At 50.7% G+C, this 18,623-nt stretch overlaps 1 protein-coding gene across 1 annotated transcript in view; it reads right to left on the bottom strand.

Annotated features, from left to right (window-relative positions):
* Positions 1-16,243, bottom strand: part of coch (coagulation factor C homolog, cochlin (Limulus polyphemus)) — a 192,620-nt gene extending 176,377 nt beyond the window's left edge. Inside the window, exons 1-3 of the mRNA XM_072488123.1 lie at positions 16,181-16,243; positions 6,460-6,504; positions 5,964-6,120 (exon numbers count right to left, since the gene is read on the bottom strand). Coding sequence (XP_072344224.1) covers positions 5,964-6,120; positions 6,460-6,504; positions 16,181-16,214 — 236 coding nt within the window. The 5' untranslated portion in view covers positions 16,215-16,243. The remainder of the gene's footprint in view (positions 1-5,963; positions 6,121-6,459; positions 6,505-16,180) is intronic.
* Between the last annotated feature and the right edge of the window lie 2,380 nt (positions 16,244-18,623).

Raw genomic sequence — 18,623 nt, 5'->3', positions numbered from 1 at the left:
TTCCCTTTGGTGTCACTAATGGGGTCTCGGTCTTCCAGTGAGAGATGGACCGAATGGTTGACCGGTACGGCTTACATGCTATCCCGTATCTGGATAACGTCACCATCTGCGGCCATGACCAGCAGGACCACGACACCAACCTCCGCAAATTTCTCCATACCGCGAAAATCCTTAACCTGACATACAATAAGGATGCTAACCAATGCACAGCGTGTTTAGCACCGACCGTCTAGCCATTCCAGGCTACGTAGTGCGAAATGGAGTTATAGGCCCCGACCCTGAGTGCATGCGCCTCCTTATGGAGCTCCCCCTCCCTCACTGCCCCAAGGCCCTGAAGCACTGCCTCGGGTTTTTCAGCTATTACGCACAGTGGTCCCCAACTACGCAGACAAAGCCCAACCCCTAATCCAGTCCACAACCTTCCCCCTGTCGACGGAGGCCCGCCAGGCCTTCAGCCGCATCAAAGCAGAAATTGCAAAGGCCACGATGCGCGCCATCGACGAGTCCCTCCCCTTCCAGGTCGAGAGCGATGCGTCCGACGTAGCTCTGGCGGCCACCCTCAACCAGGCGGGCAGGCTTTCTTCTCCCGTACCCTCCATGCTTCCGAAATTTGCCATTCCTCGGTCGAAAAAGAGGCACAAGCCATAATAGAAGCTGTGAGACATTGGAGGCATTACCTAGCCAGCAGGAGATTCACTCTCCTCACGGACCAACGGTCGGTTGCCTTCATGTTCGATAATCCACAGCTGGAGATAGAACTCTCCACCTTCAACTACGAGATCTTGTACCGTCCGGGAAAGCTAAACGAGCCTCCTGATGCCCTGTCCCACGGCACTTGTGCCACTGCACAAGTGGACCACCTCCGAGCCCTCCATGAGGACCTCTGCCACCTGGGGGTCACTTTTTTCTTCCACTTCATTAAGACCCGCAACCTGCCCTACTCCATCGAGGAGGTCAGGACAGTCACCAGGGACTGCCAAATCTGCGTGGAGTGCAAACCGCACTTCTACCGGCCAGAGAGGGCGCACCTGGTAAAGGCTTCCCGTCCCTTTGAACGCCTCAGCATGGATTTCAAAGGCCCCCTCCCCTCCACCGACCGCAACACGTATTTCCTGAACGTGATTGACGAGTACTCCCGGTTCCCATTCACCATCCCCTGCCCAGATATGACCACAACCACCGTCATCAAGGCCCTCCAGGGTATCTTTACACTGTTCGGTTTCCCCGCGTACATACACAGTGATAGGGTCCTCCTTTATGAGCGACGAACTGCGTCAATTCCTGCTCAGCAAAGGCATCGCCTCGAGCAGGACGACCAGTTACAACCCCCGGGGAAACGGGCAGGTGGAGAGGGAGAACGGAACGGTCTGGAAGACTGTTCTACTGGCCCTACGCTCCAGGGATCTCCCAGTCTCCCGCTGGCAAGAAGTCCTCCCGGTGGCCCTCCTCACCATCCGGTCACTGCTCTGTACAACCACAAATCAGACACCCCATGAACGTCTCCTTGCTTTCCCCCGGAGGTCCTCCTCCGGGACCTCACTCCCAACCTGGCTAGCGACACCTGGACCCATCCTGCTTCGGAAGCACGTGTGGGCACACAAGTCGGACCCGTTGGTAGCGAGGGTCCACCTGCTGCACGCTAACCCCCAGTACGCCTACATGGCTTTCCCTGACAGCTGGCAAGATACAGTCTCCCTTCGGGACCTGGCGCCCGCCGGAACCCCGCACGCACCCAAACCATTACCCCCACCCCCACAGCAGTGGGAGGGGTCAGTACCCCCGTCGCTCCTGCCTAGGCCCGCCCACCCACCGACGCCCCCTACAGGCGCCCCCCCCGGGTCAACCGTTTGCCCCAACAGCGCCGCCGAGGGATGACAAAGCTGCCAGGGAGGCCGAAACCACGCTCCCGTAGTCGCAGCCACCGGGACCACCACCAGAATCACCACCGAAGCCCAGACACCGAAGGACGACCAGGCCAGCCGATCGACTGATTGCTTCTCTGTGACTTTAACTGTGAACGAACATTTGTAAATATCCTCGACAGCACGGTACCTCCATACCATGTTAAAGGCGACTGTTACCACTGGCCACCACACCCACCGGAATCTTTTTTAACAGGGGGTGAATGTGGTAGTACCAGGTATTGTGGTACCTAAGAGGCTGATGACCATTGGTTAGACCCGGGAGTCTATCATTGGCTGTTGTTACATAGCTCCGCCCTGACAGGCGGAGTATAAGAAACGGTGCTGTCCCAGCAGCCTTCACTTTCTGTACCGAAGCTGCTGGGGAACAAGTTCTATTAAAGCCTTCAGTTATGAAATCACTTCGTCTTGAATGTAATTGATCGCGCATCACCCTCGTCCACCTGTTTGGTCACCTTCTCAAAGAACTCAAAATAAGGTTTATGAGGCACGACCTACCCTTCACAAAACCGTGTTGACTATCCCTAATCAAATTATTCCTTTCTAGATGATTATAAATCCTATCTCTTACAATGCTTTCCAAGACTTTGCCCACAACAGAAGAAAGGCTCACTGGTCTATAGTTACCGGGATTGTCTCTACTCCCCTTCTTGAACAAGGGGACAATATTTGCTATCCTCCAGTCTTCTGGCACTATTCCTGTAGGCAATGATGACACAAAGATCAAAGCCAAAGGCTCTGCAATCTCCTCCCCAGCTTCCCAGAGAATCCTAGGATAAATCCCATCCGGCCCAGGTGACTTATCTATTTTCACACTTTCCAGAATTGCTAACACCTCCTCCTTATGAACCTCAATCCCGTCTAGTCTAGTAGCCTGTATCTCAGTATTCTCCTCGACAACATTGTCTTTTTCCTGTGTGAATACTGACAAAAAATATTCATTTAGCGCCTCTCCTATCTCCTCAGACTCCACGCACAACTTCCCATTACTGTCCTTGACTGGCCCTACTCTTGCCCTAGTCATTCTTTTATTCCTGACAGACCTATCGAAAGCTTCAGGGTTTTCCTTGATCCTACCTGCCAAAGACTTCTCATGTCCCCTCCTGGCTCTTCTTAGCTCTCTCTTTAGGTCCTTCCTGGCTAACTTGTAACTCTCAAGCGCCCTAATTGAACCTTCACGTCTCATCTTCACATAAGCCTCCTTCTTCCTCTTGACAAGTGATTCAACTACTTTAGTAAACCACGGTTCCCTCGCTCGACCACTTCCTCCCTTCCTCACTTGCTCCCAGGTACATACGTATCAAGGACACGCAGTAGCTGTTCCTTGAACAAGCTCCACATTTCAACTGCCCATTCCCTGCAGTTTCCTTCCCCATCCTAAGTCTTGCCTAATAGCATCATAATTGCCTTTCCCCCAGTTATAACTCTTGCCATGCGGTATATACCTATCCCTTTCCATCGCTAAAGTAAACGTAACCGAATTGTGGTCACTATCATCAAAGTGCTCACCTACCTCCAAATCTAACACCTGGCCTGGTTCATTACCCAGTACCAAATCCAATGTGGCCTCGCCTCTTGTTGGCCTATCTGTGTCACTTTTACCACCTTCCCTAAGCTTACTGAAACATCTAAACCCCGGAACCTGCAACAACCATTCCTGTCCCTGCTCTATCCATGTCTCCAAAATGGCCACAACAGCGAAGTCCCATGCTGCAAGTTCACCCACCTTATCCCGGATGCTCCTGGCGTTGAAGTAGACACACTTCAAACCACCTTCCTGCCTGCACACTCCTGCGACCTTGAAACCTTACTCATGACCTTACTACTCTCAACCTCCTGTACACTGGAGCTGCAATTCATGTTCCCATCCCCCTGCTGAATTAGCTTAAACCCTCCCAAAGAGCATTGGCAAATTTCCCCCCCAGGATATTGGTACCTCCTGGTTCAGGTGTAGACCATCCCGTTTGTAGAGGTCCCACCTACCCCAGAATGAGCCCCAATTATCCAGGTATCTGAAACCCTCCCTCCTGCACCATCCCTGTAGCCACGTGTTCAACTGCTCTCTCTCCCTATTCCTCGTCTCACTAGCACGTGGCACGGGTAACAACCCAGAGATAATAACTCTGTTTGTCCTAGATCTAAGTTTCCACCCTAGCTCCCGAAATTCCTGCCTTACATCCCCATCCCTTTTCCTACCTATGTTGTTGGTACCTATGTGGACCACGACTTGTTGCTGCTCCCCCTCCCCCTTAAGGATCCCGAAAACATGATCCGAGACATCACGGACCCTGGCACCGGAGAGGCAACAGACCAACTGCGAGTCTCTCTCGTTCCCACAGAATGAGAATAATAGCACTTCCTAATAGCACTGCGTATGCATCTGCAGCAGGCAGAAACCATTCATGAAGGCACCTCACCATCACCTTGTCAAGGGCAATTCAGGGAAGGGCAACAAATGCTGGTGTAATCAGTGACACTCATATCCCATGAACAAATTAAAACAAAATTACTGTGACACTTGCACAGCTTGAGTTTGTTGTGTGATATCAAGAGGTCTGAAGTGGGAGAACGTCACAGGGTTGAAGTATAATTACAGATAATTAACACCATCTAGCTCATTATATTCATCCATCAAAAACAACCCTTCACTCGCTCTGATCTACATCTACTTGTTTCTTAAAGGATTTTGATGTTGTCATTTTTGCCACTCTGCTTTCAAATCCATCCCAATTGTTAATTGCTCTCTTCGTGAAGAAGAACTTTCTGATATTAAATCTGCAGTTCCCCTTTAGTAGTTTGAATTTGTCTTTTGACTTCCGGATGTCTCCTTTCCTCACTGAAAAGTCAAAACCTCTCAAGCCTTTCTTCATAATTCAGAGCCATAACATCAGGGACAATGCTTTAATTCTTTTCTGCACTGGATTCCATTGTTTCTTGGTGACCAGATGTGGATGTAGTGCTCTATATATTGAACACTCTACAGGTTGATCAATTTTTTTCCTCTACTTTTTTGGCTCCTTATTTCAACATTTTACTTGCTTTGCATTGGATGGGCATGTTTAATCTACTGAGATTCTGATATCTCGCACCCTGAGATGCTGCGCCAGGCCAGGCTGTATTTCTGTGGTTGATAGATTGGCTGTGCAAGATCTGCCATTTGTATCTGAATCAAGTACACTGACTTTGATAGTTAAGCAGACTTATACCTGTTTCAGGTGGGTAGTCTGGTTGCTGGTTTATCTGAAAATTGGGATCAGACATGTCTTGGGCATTAACTGGGTGGCTGAGATGGACTGTCTCCCAAATTTCAACCCTTAGCTGCTGGGTTTAAAGGTGCAAAATAGACAGCCATGAGTTTAATTTCTCCGCTATCATCTGCAAATGGCAGCTGTTTGTTCAAATATTCAAAAATTTTAAAAATGTATATCGACAGATAAGAAAATATTACAAAGGAAAATACAGTCAAGTGCATTATTTCCATAATATCATGTACACTTTCTCTTATTCATAGAATTCATAGAATTTACAGTGCAGAAGGAGGCCATTCGGCCCATCGAGTCTGCACCGGCTCTTGGAAAGAGCACCCTACCGAAGCCCACACCTCCACCCTATCCCCATAACCCCTTAACCCAGTAACCACACCCAACACTAAGGGCAATTTTGGACACTAAGGCCAATTTAACATGGCCAATCCACCTAACCTGCACATCTTTGGACTGTGGGAGGAAACCGGAGCACCCGGAGGAAACCCACGCACACACGGGGAGGACGTGCAGACTCCGCACAGACAGTGACCCAAGCCAGGAATCGAACCTGGGACCCTGGAGCTGTGAAGCAATTGTGCTATCCACTATGCTACCGTGCTGCCCCAAGTGTCTCCTTGAGATTATCAAGTTATCAAGTGTCTCCTTGAGATTTCATATGTATAAGTCACCATGAGTTTTGGATGGCTTCCTAACACATTGCTCGTGAATATGAATTTCTCATTTAGGTCTCACTCATTAGCTTTGGGGTCATTTCTGTATCATTAGAAGGTCTCACCTGTGAACTGCAGCTGCACAGATACTGGAGACTGAGGCATACACTCTAGATCCCCATACTGAAAGCCGAGAGTGATCACAACTCGGTGGGCACAGGACATCCACCAGATCCTCCTCGTAGCGAGTAGCCCTGGTGCCACAGTCAATTGAAATTGGCACTTGAAGAACAAAACATACTTTGTAACATAATCGCAACAAACATCAAAGAAGCAGGACGGTCAAAGACATCATTCAACATATTTTAACATATTGACACAAAATGGTAAACTCCTAGCAATCTAGCAGAAATTGTCCCTTTCATGTCGAATAGGCAATGCACAAAGAAATTACATTTACATTGTGTGACTTCATGGAGCCTCTGGTGCAATGAGGTCAGTATAAGAGCATATTATTGAGCCCCAATAAATAGATTGATTGCTTGTACAGTACTTTTAAAATCTTTTATATGCAACATGGCCAAACATGCAGAAGATCATTATTTTTTTTACAAAACCTACCTGCTCCTTGCTCTCCCTTTGCAGGCCAAGTGAATGTTAAGACTCCTGCACATATCAAAGTGAACAATATCTTATAATTCCAGAGCATCACTTTCAAAGGTAAGTGCAAGAATCCGTCGCAGCAAAACACGGCATGAAATAACTCCAGTAATACAAAACTAATTTTTCATTAAAAATGGGAATTGAACAGCATAAATAAGTGAGCAAATTGGCAATTTTGTGTTCACAACGATTGATTAAATGAATGGAGCAACTTTAAATTTGAAGGAAATTACAACATTGTGAAAATCTCTGTAACTTCAGGAACCAGCACTCTGGTTTTCCTTGGGCCCTGGTGCCCACCGCTGTGCAGAGTTACTTCACCTGCCACTTCATCACTTTCATAGGCTTAGGGTGGCACGGGGACACAGTGGTTAGCACTGCTACCTCATAGCACCAGGGAGCAGGGTTCAATCACGGCCTTGGGTGACTGTAAATATCTGTGTGGGTTTCCTCCAGTGATCGATTTCCTCCCACAGTCCAGAGATGTGCAGGTTGGGTGAATTGACCATGCTAAATTGCCCCTTAGTGTCAAAAAGGTCAGGCGGGGTTATGGGGATAGGGTGGGAGAATGGGCCTGGTTAGGGTATTCTTTCGGATGTTTGGTGCAGACTCACTATACCAAATGGCTTCTCTTCTGCACTGCAGAGATTCTATGAAATTCTCGGAAATATCTACCCGGGACGCCGTCAGTGTCCCTGCTGATTTCATCTGTGGGAAGTGCACCCATCTCCAACTCCTCAGAAACCGCGTTAGGGAACTGGAGCTGGAGCTGGATGAACTTCGGATCATTCGGGACGCAGAGGTGGTCACAGATAGAAGCTTCAGGGATGTAGTTACTCCGAAGAATGAAGATAGATGGGTGACGGTGAGAGGGGCTGGGAGGAAGCAGTCAGTACAGAGATCCCCTGTGGTCGTTCCCCTTAGTAACAAGTATACCGCTTTGGATACTGGTGGGGGGGATGACTTACCAGGGGTAAGCCATGGGGTACAGGTCTCTGGCACAGAGTCTGTCCCTATTGCTCAGAAGGGAAGGGGGAGAGGAGTGGAGCATTGTCATTGGAGACTCCATAGTTAGGGGGATAGATAGGAGATTCTGTGGGAACAAGAGAGACTCGCGGTTGGTGTGTTGCCTCCCAGGTGCCAGGGTGCGTGATGTCTCGGATCGTGTTTTCGGGATCCTTAAGGGAGAGGGGGAGCAGCCCCAAGTCGTGGTCCACATAGGTACCAACGACATAGGTAGGAAAAGGGATAGGGATGTAAGGCAGGAATTCAGGGAGCTAGGGTGGAAACTTAGATCGAGGACAAACAGAGTTATTATCTCTGGGTTGTTAGCCGTGCCACGTGATAGCGAGACGAGGAATAGGGAGAGAGAACAGTTGAACACATGGCTACAGGGATGGTGCAGGAGGGAGGGTTTCAGATTTCTGGATAATTGGGGCTTATTGTGGGGTCGGTGGGACCTCTACAAACGGGATGGTCTACACCTGGACCAGAGGGGTACCAATATCCTGGGGGGGAAATTTGCTAATGCTCTTCGGGAGGGTTTAAACTAGTTCAGCAGGGGGATGGGAACCTGAATTGTATCTCCAGTATACAGGAGGTTGAGAGTAGTGAGGTCATGAGTAAGGTTTCAAAGTTTCATGAGTGTACTGGCAGGCAGGAAGGTGGTTTAAAGTGTGTCTTCTTCAATGCCAGGAGCATCCGGAATAAGGTGGGTGAACTTGTGGCATGGGTTGCTACCTGGGACCTCGATGTTGTGGCCATTTTGGAGACATGGATAGAGCAGGGACAGGAATGGTTGTTGCAGGTGCCGGGGTTTAGATATTTCAGTAAGCTCAGGGAAGGTGGTAAAAGAGGGGGAGGGGTGGCATTGTTAGTCAAGGACAGTATTACGGTGGCAGAAAGGACGTTTGATGAGGACACGTCGACTGAGGTAGCATGGGCTGAGGTTAGAAACAGGAAAGGAGAGGTCACCCTGTTAGGGGTTTTCTATAGGCCTCCGAAAAGTTCCAGAGATGTAGAGGAAAGGATTGCAAAGATGATTCTGGATAGGAGCGAAAGCAACAGGGTAGTTGTTATGGGGGACTTGAACTTTCCAAATATTGACTGGAAACGCTATAGTTCGAGTACGTTAGATGGGTCCGTTTTTGTCCAATGTGTGCAGGAGGGTTTCCTGACACAGTATGTAGATAGGCCAACGAGAGGCGAGGCCATATTGGATTTAGTACTGGGTAATGAACCAAGACAGGTGTTAGATTTGGAGGTAGGTGAGCACTTTGGTGATAGTGACCACAATTCAATTACGTTTTTTAAAAAGATAATTTTTATTAAAGTTTTCATAAAATATCAATAACAAAATGAAAAAGGAACCCAACAGGGTTAAGTACACTACACAGTCTAGAAAAGCAGCCCACCATGCCCCCTCCCCCCTGTACATAAATAATAAATTAACATTAACACCCCGACTTAACACAAGAGGTATATACACCCCCTCAGACCCTCCAGTGTAAGGAACAAAAACAGGAATAAAGTAAAGCCCCCCCAAGTTGCTGCTGCCATTGACCAATGTCTACCGTTCTGCCAGGAAGTCTAAGAACGGTTGCCACCGCCTAAAGATCCCTTGTACCGACCCTCTCAAGGCGAATTTCACCCTCTCCAACTTAATAAACCCCGCCATATCGTTGATCCAGGATTCCACACTTGGGGGGGCCTCGCATCCTTCCACTGAAGAAGAATCCTTCGCTGGGCTACTAGGGATGCAAAGGCTAGAATACCGGCCTCTTTCGCCTCCTGCACTCCCGGCTCCTCTGCCACCCCAAATATTGCGAGCCCCCAGCCCGGTTTGACCCTGGATCCTACCACCCTCGACACCATCCTCGCTACGCCCTTCCAAACGTCCCCCAGCCCGGTTTGACCCTGGATCCTACCACCCTCGATACCATCCTCGCTACGCCCTTCCAAACGTCCTCCAGCGCTGGGCATGCCCAGAACATATGGGTGTGATTTGCTGGGCTCCCTGAGCATCTAACACACCTGTCCTCACCCCCAAAGAACCTGCTCATCCTTGTCCCGGTCATCTGTGCCCTGTGCAGCACCTTAAACTGTATGAGGCTGAGCCTCGCACACGAAGAGGAAGAGTTCACCCTCCCTAGGGCATCTGCCCACGTCCCTTCCTCAATCTCCTCTCCCAACTCTTCCTCCCACTTACCTTTCACCTACACCACCGAGGCCTCCTCCTCCTCCACCTGGTAAGTTTCCGAGATCTCCCCCCCCCCCCCCCCCCCCCCCCACCCCCCCCGCCGAGAGCACCCTGTCCTGTACTGTGTGTGGCAGCAACCGTGGGAATTCCACCACCTGCCGTCTGGCAAACGCCCTTACCTGTAAGTACCTAAAGGTGTTCCCCAGGGGGAGCCCGTACTTCTCCTCCAGCTCACCCAGGCTTGCGAACTTCCCGATAACAAACAGGTCCCCCAACTTTCGTATCCCTGCCCTGTGCCACGCCGAAAACCCTCCATCTGTTCTCCCTGGGGCGAACCGGTGGTTCCCCCGTAATGGGGTCCACGCCGAGGCCCCAACTTCCCCCTTGTGCCGCCTCCACTGCCCCCAGATTTTGAGGGCAGCCACCACCACTGGGCTCGTGGTATACCTCCTTGGAGGGAGCGGCAGCGGCGCCGTTGCCAGCGCCCCCAGACTCGTACCCACACAAGACGCCGTCTCCAGCCTCTTCCATGCAGCCCCTTCCATCACCCACTTGCGCACCATCGTCGCATTGGCGGCCCAGTAGCACCCACAGAGGTTGGGCAGCGCCAGCCCCCCCCCCCCCCCCTATCTCTACTCCACTCCAGGAACACCCTTCTCACCCTCGGAGTCCCTCGCGCCCACACAAACCCCATTATACTCCTGTTAACCCGCCTAAAAAAGGCCTTCGGGATAAACAAGGGGAGGCATTGGAACAGGAACAAAAGCCTTGGGAGCACCGTCATTTTGATTGACTGCACCCTACCCGCCAGGGACAGCGGCAACGCGTCCCACCTCTTGAACTCCTCCTCCATTTGCTCCACCAGCCTTGTGAAATTAAGCCTGTGCAGGGCCCCCCAGCTCCTGGCCACCTGAAGCTCCTCTCCGCCCTTTTTAGTGGGAGCTCGCCAATACCCCTCTCCTGGTCCCCTGGGTGAACCACGAACAGCTCGCTCTTCCCCATGTTGAGCTTGTACCCCGAAAAATCCCCGAATTCCCTAAGGATCCTCATTACCTCTGGCATTCCCCCCACCGGGTCCGCCACATATAGCAGCAAGTCGTCCGCATAGAGCGACACCCTATGCTCCTCCCCACCCCGCACCAACCCCCTCCAGTTCCTCGACTCCCTCAGTGCCATAGCCAGGGGTTTAATCGCCAGTGCGAAGAGCAGGGGGGACAGGGGACACCCCTGCCTCGTCCCTCGGTGCAACCAAAAGTACTCGGACCTCCTCCTGTTTGTGGTCACACTTGCCATCGGGGCCTCATACAACAGCCGAACCCACCTGATAAACCCCTCCCCAAACCCAAACCTCTTTAGCACCTCCCACAGGTACCCCCACTCTACCCTATCGAAGGCTTTCTCAGCGTCCATCGCCACCACTATCTCCGCCTCCCCCTCCAATATCATGATAACGTTCAAAAGCCTTCGCACATTAGCGTTCAACTGTCTCTCCTTCACGAACCCCGTCTGGTCTTCGTGGATGATCTGCGGCACACAATCCTCAATCCTCGTGGCTAAGACCTTCGCCAGCACCTTGGCATCTACATTTAGCAAAGAAATCGGTCTGTAAGACCCACATTGCAGGGGATCCTTGTCCCGCTTCAGGATCAAGGAGATCAGAGCCCGGGACATCGTCCGGGGCAAAGCCCCCCCTCCCTTGCCTCATTGAAGGTCCTAACTAACAGCGGGCCCAACAGGTCCATATATTTTTTATAGAATTCGACCGGGAAACCGTCCGGCCCCGGTGCCTTCCCCACCTGCATGCTCCCTTTGGCCAGCTCCTCCAACCCAATCGGGGCCCCCAGTCCCGCCACCAGTCCCTCCTCCACCTTCGGAAATCTCAATTGGTCCAGGAAGCGGCCCATCCCTCCCTCCTCCCGTGGGGGCTCAGATCAGTACAATTCCTCATAAAAGTCCCTGAAAACCCCATTGATGCCAACCCCACTCCGCACCACGCTCCCTCCCCTGTCCTCAACTCCCCCGATCTCCCTACCTGCGTCCCGCTTCCGAAGCTGATGCGCCAGCATCTGGCTTGCCTTTTCCCCATACTCGTAAATCCCCTGGGCCTTCCTCCACCAAACCTCCGCCTTCCTGGTGGTCACCAGGTCGAATTCGGCCTGGAGGCTGCGCCTCTTCCTCAACAATCCTTCCTCAGATTCTTCCGCATACCTCCTGTCTACCCTCACCATCTCCCCCACCAGCCTCTCACTCTCCCCCCCGCTCCCACCTCTCCTTGTGGGCCCTAATGGAGATCAGCTCGCCCCTCACCACCGCCTTCAGCGCCTCCCATACCATCCCCACTCGGACCTCCCCGTTATCGTTGGCCTCCAGGTACCTCTCTATACTTCCTCGGACCCGCTCGCTCACCTCCTCGTCCGCCAACAGCCCCACCTCCAAGCGCCACAACGGGCGCTGGTCCCTCTCCTCCCACAGCTCTAAGTCCACCCAATGCGGGGCGTCGTCCGAAATGGCTATTGCCGAATACTCGGTATCCTCTATTCTCGCTATCAGCGCCCTGCTCAAAATAAAAAAGTTGATTCGGGAATAAGCCTTATGGACATGTGAGAAGAATGAAAATTCCCTAGCCCCCGGCCTTGCAAATCTCCAAGGGTCCACCCTCCCATCTGGTCCATAAACCCCCTCAGCATTCTAGCCGTCGCCGGCTTCCTACCCGTCCTCGACCTGGAGCGATCCAGTGCCGGATCCAGCACCGTGTTAAAGTCTCCCCCCATTATCAGGCCCCCCACTTCAAAGTCTGGGATCCGACCCAACATACGCCGTATAAAACCCGCATCATCCCAATTCGGGGCATACACATTGACCAGTACCACCCTCTCTCCCTGCAACTTACCACTTACCATTATGTACCTCCCGCCATTATCTGCCACACTGCTCGACGCCTCGAATGACACCTTCTTTCCCACCAAGATCGCCACCCCTCGATTTTTGGCATCCAGCCCTGAATGAAACACCTGACCTACCCACCCTTTCCTCAATATGACCTGGTCTGCCACCTTCAGGTGTGTCTCCTGAAGCATAACCACATCCGCCTTCAGCCCCTTCAGGTGCGCGAACACGCGGGCCCACTTAACCGGCCCGTTCAGTCGCCTTACATTCCAGGTTATCAGCCAGATCAGGGGGCTACCCGCCCCCCTCCCACGCCGACTAGCCATAACCCCCTCCTCGGCCAGCCACGCGCCCGCACCCCACGCCCGGCCCGTTCCCCACGGCAGCAGACCACCGTCTCGACCCCCCCCCCCCCCACTCGTCCAGCTCCCCCTTGACCATAGCAGCAGCAACTCGATTCCCCCCTGGCTCGGACCCATCCTAGCTGATTTACTCCCCCCATTGCACTTCCGCAAGTCAGCTGACTCCTGCTGACCCCGGCGACTCCTGCTGACCCCGGGCCACTCCCGCCTCTCCTTCGACTCTTCCCATTGTGTGACACACCCTCCTCCTCCGTTCCCCATCCACATACCTCCCCCTTCCATCCTAAGCGTGGGAAACAACCCTCGCTTCCCCGCCCCCTCCAGTCTTCAGCACGGTGAAAAGCCCGCACTTTCCACCTACCCGGCCCCGCCACCTCTGACGCAGCTCCTTTTACAGGCCCAGTCCCCTCGCCCCTGACTCGGGCCTCCCCCTCCCCCGCGGGGCCCCATCTCACCGCCGGCCATCCATCCTTGTTCCGTTTGCTTACCCCCCTCCAGGAGCCCCCCGACCAACCCAACCAGAACAGTGCCCAACCCGTCCCAACCACCCTCATCGACCAGAAAGAGAAAAACACAGAGAAAAAGAAACCAAGAGCAAAGGCCCCCCCCTCAAAAAGTAACATCAACCGCAGTCCCCAATCGCCCATCCCGACCCTCAATCTGTGTCCAACTTCTCGGCCTGAACAAAGGCCCACGCCTCCTCCGGAGACTCAAAATAATGGTGCCGGTCCTTGTAGGTGACCCACAGTCGCGCCGAGCCGCCGAATGTGCAACTTAGCTCCACATAGCCGCAACTGGAAGTCACGTTTACTTTAGTGATGGAAAGGGATAGGTATATACCGCAGGGCAAGAGTTATATCTGGGGGAAAGGCAATTATGATGCGATGAGGCAAGACTTAGGATACATCGGATGGAGAGGAAAACTGCAGGGGATGGGCACAATGGAAATGTGGAGCTTGTTCAAGGAACAGCTACTGCGTGTCCTTGATAAGTATGTACCCGTCAGGCAGGGAGGAAGTGGTCGAGCAAGGGAACCGTGAGAAGGAGGCTTATGTAAAGATGAGACATGAAGGTTCAGTTAGGGCGCTCAAGAGTTACAAGTTAGCTAGGAAGGATCTAAAGAGAGAGCTAAGAAGAGCCAGGAGGAGACATGAAAAGTATTTGGCAGGTAGGATCAAGGATAACCCTAAAGCTTTCTATAGATATGTCAGGAATAAAAGAATGACTAGGGTAAGAGTAGGGCCAGTCAAGGACAGTAGTGGGATGTTGTACTTGGAGTCCGAGGAGATAGGAAAGCTGCTAAATGAATATTTTTTGTCCATATTCACACAGGAAAAAGACTATGTTGTTGAGGAGAATACTGAGATTCAGGCTACTAGACTAGAAGGGCTTGAGGTTCATAAGGAGGAGGTGTTAGCAATTCTGGAAAGTGTGAAAATAGATAAGTCCCCTGGGGCCAGATGAGATTTATCCTAGGATTCTCTGGGAAGCTAGGGAGGAGATTGCTGAGCCTTTGGCTTTGATGTTTAAGTCATCTTTGTCTACAGGAATAGTGCAAGAAGACTGGAGGATAGCAAATGTTGTCCCCTTGTTCAAGAAGGGGAGTAGAGACAACCCCGGTAACTATAGACCAGTGAGCCTTACTTCTGTTGTGGGCAAAATCTTGGAACGGTTTATAAGAGATAGGATGTATAATCATCTGGAAAGGAATAATTTGATTAGAGATAGTCAACACGGTTTTGTGAAGGGTAGGTCATGCCTCACAAACCTTATTGAGTTCTTTGAGAAGATGACCAAACAGGTGGATGAGGGTAAAGCAGTTGATGTGGTGAAGATGGATTTCAGTAAAGCGTTTGATAAGGTTCCCCACGGTAGGCTACTGCAGAAAATACGGAGGCATGGGATTCAGGGTGATTTAGCAGTTTGGATCAGAAATTGGCTAGCTGGAAGAAGGCAAAGGGTGGTGGCTGATGGGAAATGTTCAGACTGGAGTCCAGTTACTAGTGGTGTACCACAAGGATCTGTTTTGGGGCCACTGCTGTTTGTCATTTTTATAAATGACCTGGAGGAGGCATAGAAGGATGGGTGAGTAAATTTGCAGATGACACTAAAGTCGGTGGAGTTGTGGACAGTGCGGAAGGATGTTACAAGTTACAGAAGGACATAGATAAGCTGCAGCGCTGGGCTGAGAGGTGGCAAATGGAGTTTAATGCAGAAAAGTGTGAAGTGATTCATTTTGGAAGGAATAACAGGAAGACAGAGTACTGGGCTAATGGTAAGATTCTTGGCAGTGTGGATGAGCAGAGAGATCTTGGTGTCCATGTACATAGATCCCTGAAAGTTGCCACCCAGGTTGAGAGGGTTGTTAAGAAGGCGTACGGTGTGTTAGCTTTTATTGGTAGAGGGACTGAGTTTCGAAGCCATGAGGTCATGTTGCAGCTGTACAAAACTCTGGTGCGGCCGCATTTGGAATATTGCGTGCAATTCTGGTCGCCGCATTATAGGAAGGATGTGGCAGCATTGGAAAGGGTGCAGAGGAGATTTACCAGGATGTTGCCTGGTATGGAGGGAAGATCTTATGAGGAAAGGCTGAGGGACTTGAGGCTGTTTTCATTAGAGAGAAGAAGGTTAAGAGGTGACTTAATTGAGGCATACAAGATGATCAGAGGATTGGATAGGGTGGACAGTGAGAGCCTTCTCCCGCGGATGGAAATGGCTGGCACGAGGGGACATAGCTTTAAATTGAGGGGAGGTAGGTTCTTTACTCAGATAGTAAGGGCGTGGAATGCCTTGCCTGCAACAGTAGTGGACTCGCCAACACTAAGGGTATTCAAATGGTCATTGGATAGACATATGGACGACAAGGGAAGAGTGTAGATAGGCTTTAGAGTGGTTTCACAGGACGGCGCAACATCGAGGGCCGAAGGGCCTGTACTGCGCTGTTATGTTCTATGTATACTCTGGACAGAGCCCCTGGGCCGGCTGCTGTTCCCCTCCTGGACTGAATTGTACAGTTGTAAATTCGGGGCACGGGATCGCACCTATTACTCCCACACAGCCAATCCACTATTCTCTATCACTACATCGCTCTGGTGTTACAGGCAAGTTTTAGGTGAGTCCAGTGGCTCTCTCCGCCCCGTCCCCTCAATCTCGGAATCAATTGAAACGCCAGTTCCTTAACTGGCACCATCACAACTGTTTGCTGAATTATTGATCGGAATGAGGTACTTACCGAGAGAAAAGATCGCCATTCTCAGAACAGACATGGTTAACAGCGGCCAGAATCCCAGTGCCAGAGCTGCTCAATTAGAAACCACACATTACCTACTGTAAGGTTAAACCACATTCCCCACAGTCAATGCAACACATCTACTGGATCAATAATGTCTGAATCAAAAATACCTTCAACAAGAAAGTTTACCACAACAACCGGAATTCACCATTTCCCTCAAACAGGAGCTCCACAAATGCCCCCAGTGACAGATCCCGAGCCAGAATGGGACATTGCGCTGTCTTCTACACTCCATTCATCGAATGTCACCAGAGAACAATTTAAACACAGATACAGTTCTCGGGATATTAACCATATCAAATGAAAGTAGTAAGGACATTCCCAGCAAGGGTTTTCATCAAGTTTAGCCTCCTGACCTACTTGTCAATAATTCATAGGAGCCGACAGATTTATTTCATTCTAAGCGAAGGCATTCGGTATTCGATCTGAAGTAGCAACTCTACTTTGATTATTTATTCACAATCCTCTCGGATAAATAAATAAACAGGGCCCAACTACACTGCAGAATCAGGTCTTTCGTTAACAGTAAATTAGAACTAAATTCTCGTCCTCGTCTAAATTTAGCAAATACCTGTGTGCAGGAATTTCCTCGTCACCCAGACTCCGCGGCCAGGGACTGATCTGCAGCCGGAATCAGCGCAAAGCAACAAAATGCGGCTTCACCCAAACTTCTCAACTTCACCTAAATACGCAAAGCTGCGTCACGTTGGCGATCCAGCTCGCCACCTTGGCCAATCAGTGACTTTTTTTCCAATATGTTTGGCAATGCGGCGGTAATTGGAGTTTACAAATATGAAGCATTCAACACCCAGTGGAAAACTTTGCAAGTCAGAGCAGGAATTCGGCTCCAAAATATTACCAGGAATTCGGTTAGGAGATCAATCCAGCTACATTAAACCAAAAAACCCAGAACCGAAACACAGTCAAACTGTAAACACCCGGACCGAAACACAGTCAAACTGTAAACACCCGGACCGAAACACAGTCAAACTGTAAACACCCGGACCGAAACACAGTCAAACTGTAAACACCCGGACCGAAACACAGTCAAACTGTAAACACCCGGACCGAAACACAGTCAAACTGTAAACACCCGGACCGAAACACAGTCAAACTGTAAACACCCGGACCGAAACACAGTCAAACTGTAAACACCCAGAACCGAAACACAGTCAAACTGTAAACACCCGGACCGAAACACAGTCAAACTGTAAACACCCGGACCGAAACACAGTCAAACTGTAAACACCCGGACCGAAACACAGTCAAACTGTAAACACCCGGACCGAAACACAGTCAAACTGTAAACACCCGGACCGAAACACAGTCAAACTGTAAACACCCGGACCGAAACACAGTCAAACTGTAAACACCCAGAACCAAAACACAGTCAAACTGTAAACACCCGGACCGAAACACAGTCAAACTGTAAACACCCGGACCGAAACACAGTCAAACTGTAAACACCCGGACCGAAACACAGTCAAACTGTAAACACCTGGACCGAAACACAGTCAAACTGTAAACACCCGGACCGAAACACAGTCAAACTGTAAACACCCGGACCGAAACACAGTCAAACTGTAAACACCCAGAACCGAAACACAGTCAAACTGTAAACACCCGGACCGAAACACAGTCAAACTGTAAACACCCGGACCGAAACACAGTCAAACTGTAAACACCCGGACCGAAACACAGTCAAACTGCAAACACCCGGACCGAAACACAGTCAAACTGCAAACACCCGGACCGAAACACAGTCAAACTGTAAACACCCAGAACCGAAACACAGTCAAACTGTAAACACCCGGACCGAAACACAGTCAAACTGTAAACACCCGGACCGAAACACAGTCAAACTGTAAACACCCGGACCGAAACACAGTCAAACTGTAAACACCCGGACCGAAACACAGTCAAACTGTAAACACCCGGACCGAAACACAGTCAAACTGTAAACACCCGGACCGAAACACAGTCAAACTGTAAACACCCGGACCGAAACACAGTCAAACTGTAAACACCCAGATCGAAACACAGTCAAACTGTAAACACCCGGACCGAAACACAGTCAAACTGTAAACACCAGACCGAAACACAGTCAAACTGTAAACACCCAGAACCGAAACACAGTCAAACTGTAAACACCCAGACCGAAACACAGTCAAACTGTAAACACCCGGACCGAAACACAGTCAAACTGTAAACACCCGGACCGAAACACAGTCAAACTGTAAACACCCGGACCGAAACACAGTCAAACTGTAAACACCCGGACCGAAACACAGTCAAACTGTAAACACCCGGACCGAAACACAGTCAAACTGTAAACACCCAGAACCGAAACACAGTCAAACTGTAAACACCCGGACCGAAACAC

The sequence above is a fragment of the Scyliorhinus torazame genome, chromosome 2 (genome assembly GCF_047496885.1).
Source record: "Scyliorhinus torazame isolate Kashiwa2021f chromosome 2, sScyTor2.1, whole genome shotgun sequence".
NCBI lineage: Eukaryota > Metazoa > Chordata > Chondrichthyes > Carcharhiniformes > Scyliorhinidae > Scyliorhinus > Scyliorhinus torazame.
Note: the sequence above shows the minus strand (reverse complement) of the source record. Positions and strands in the feature narration are given on the sequence as shown.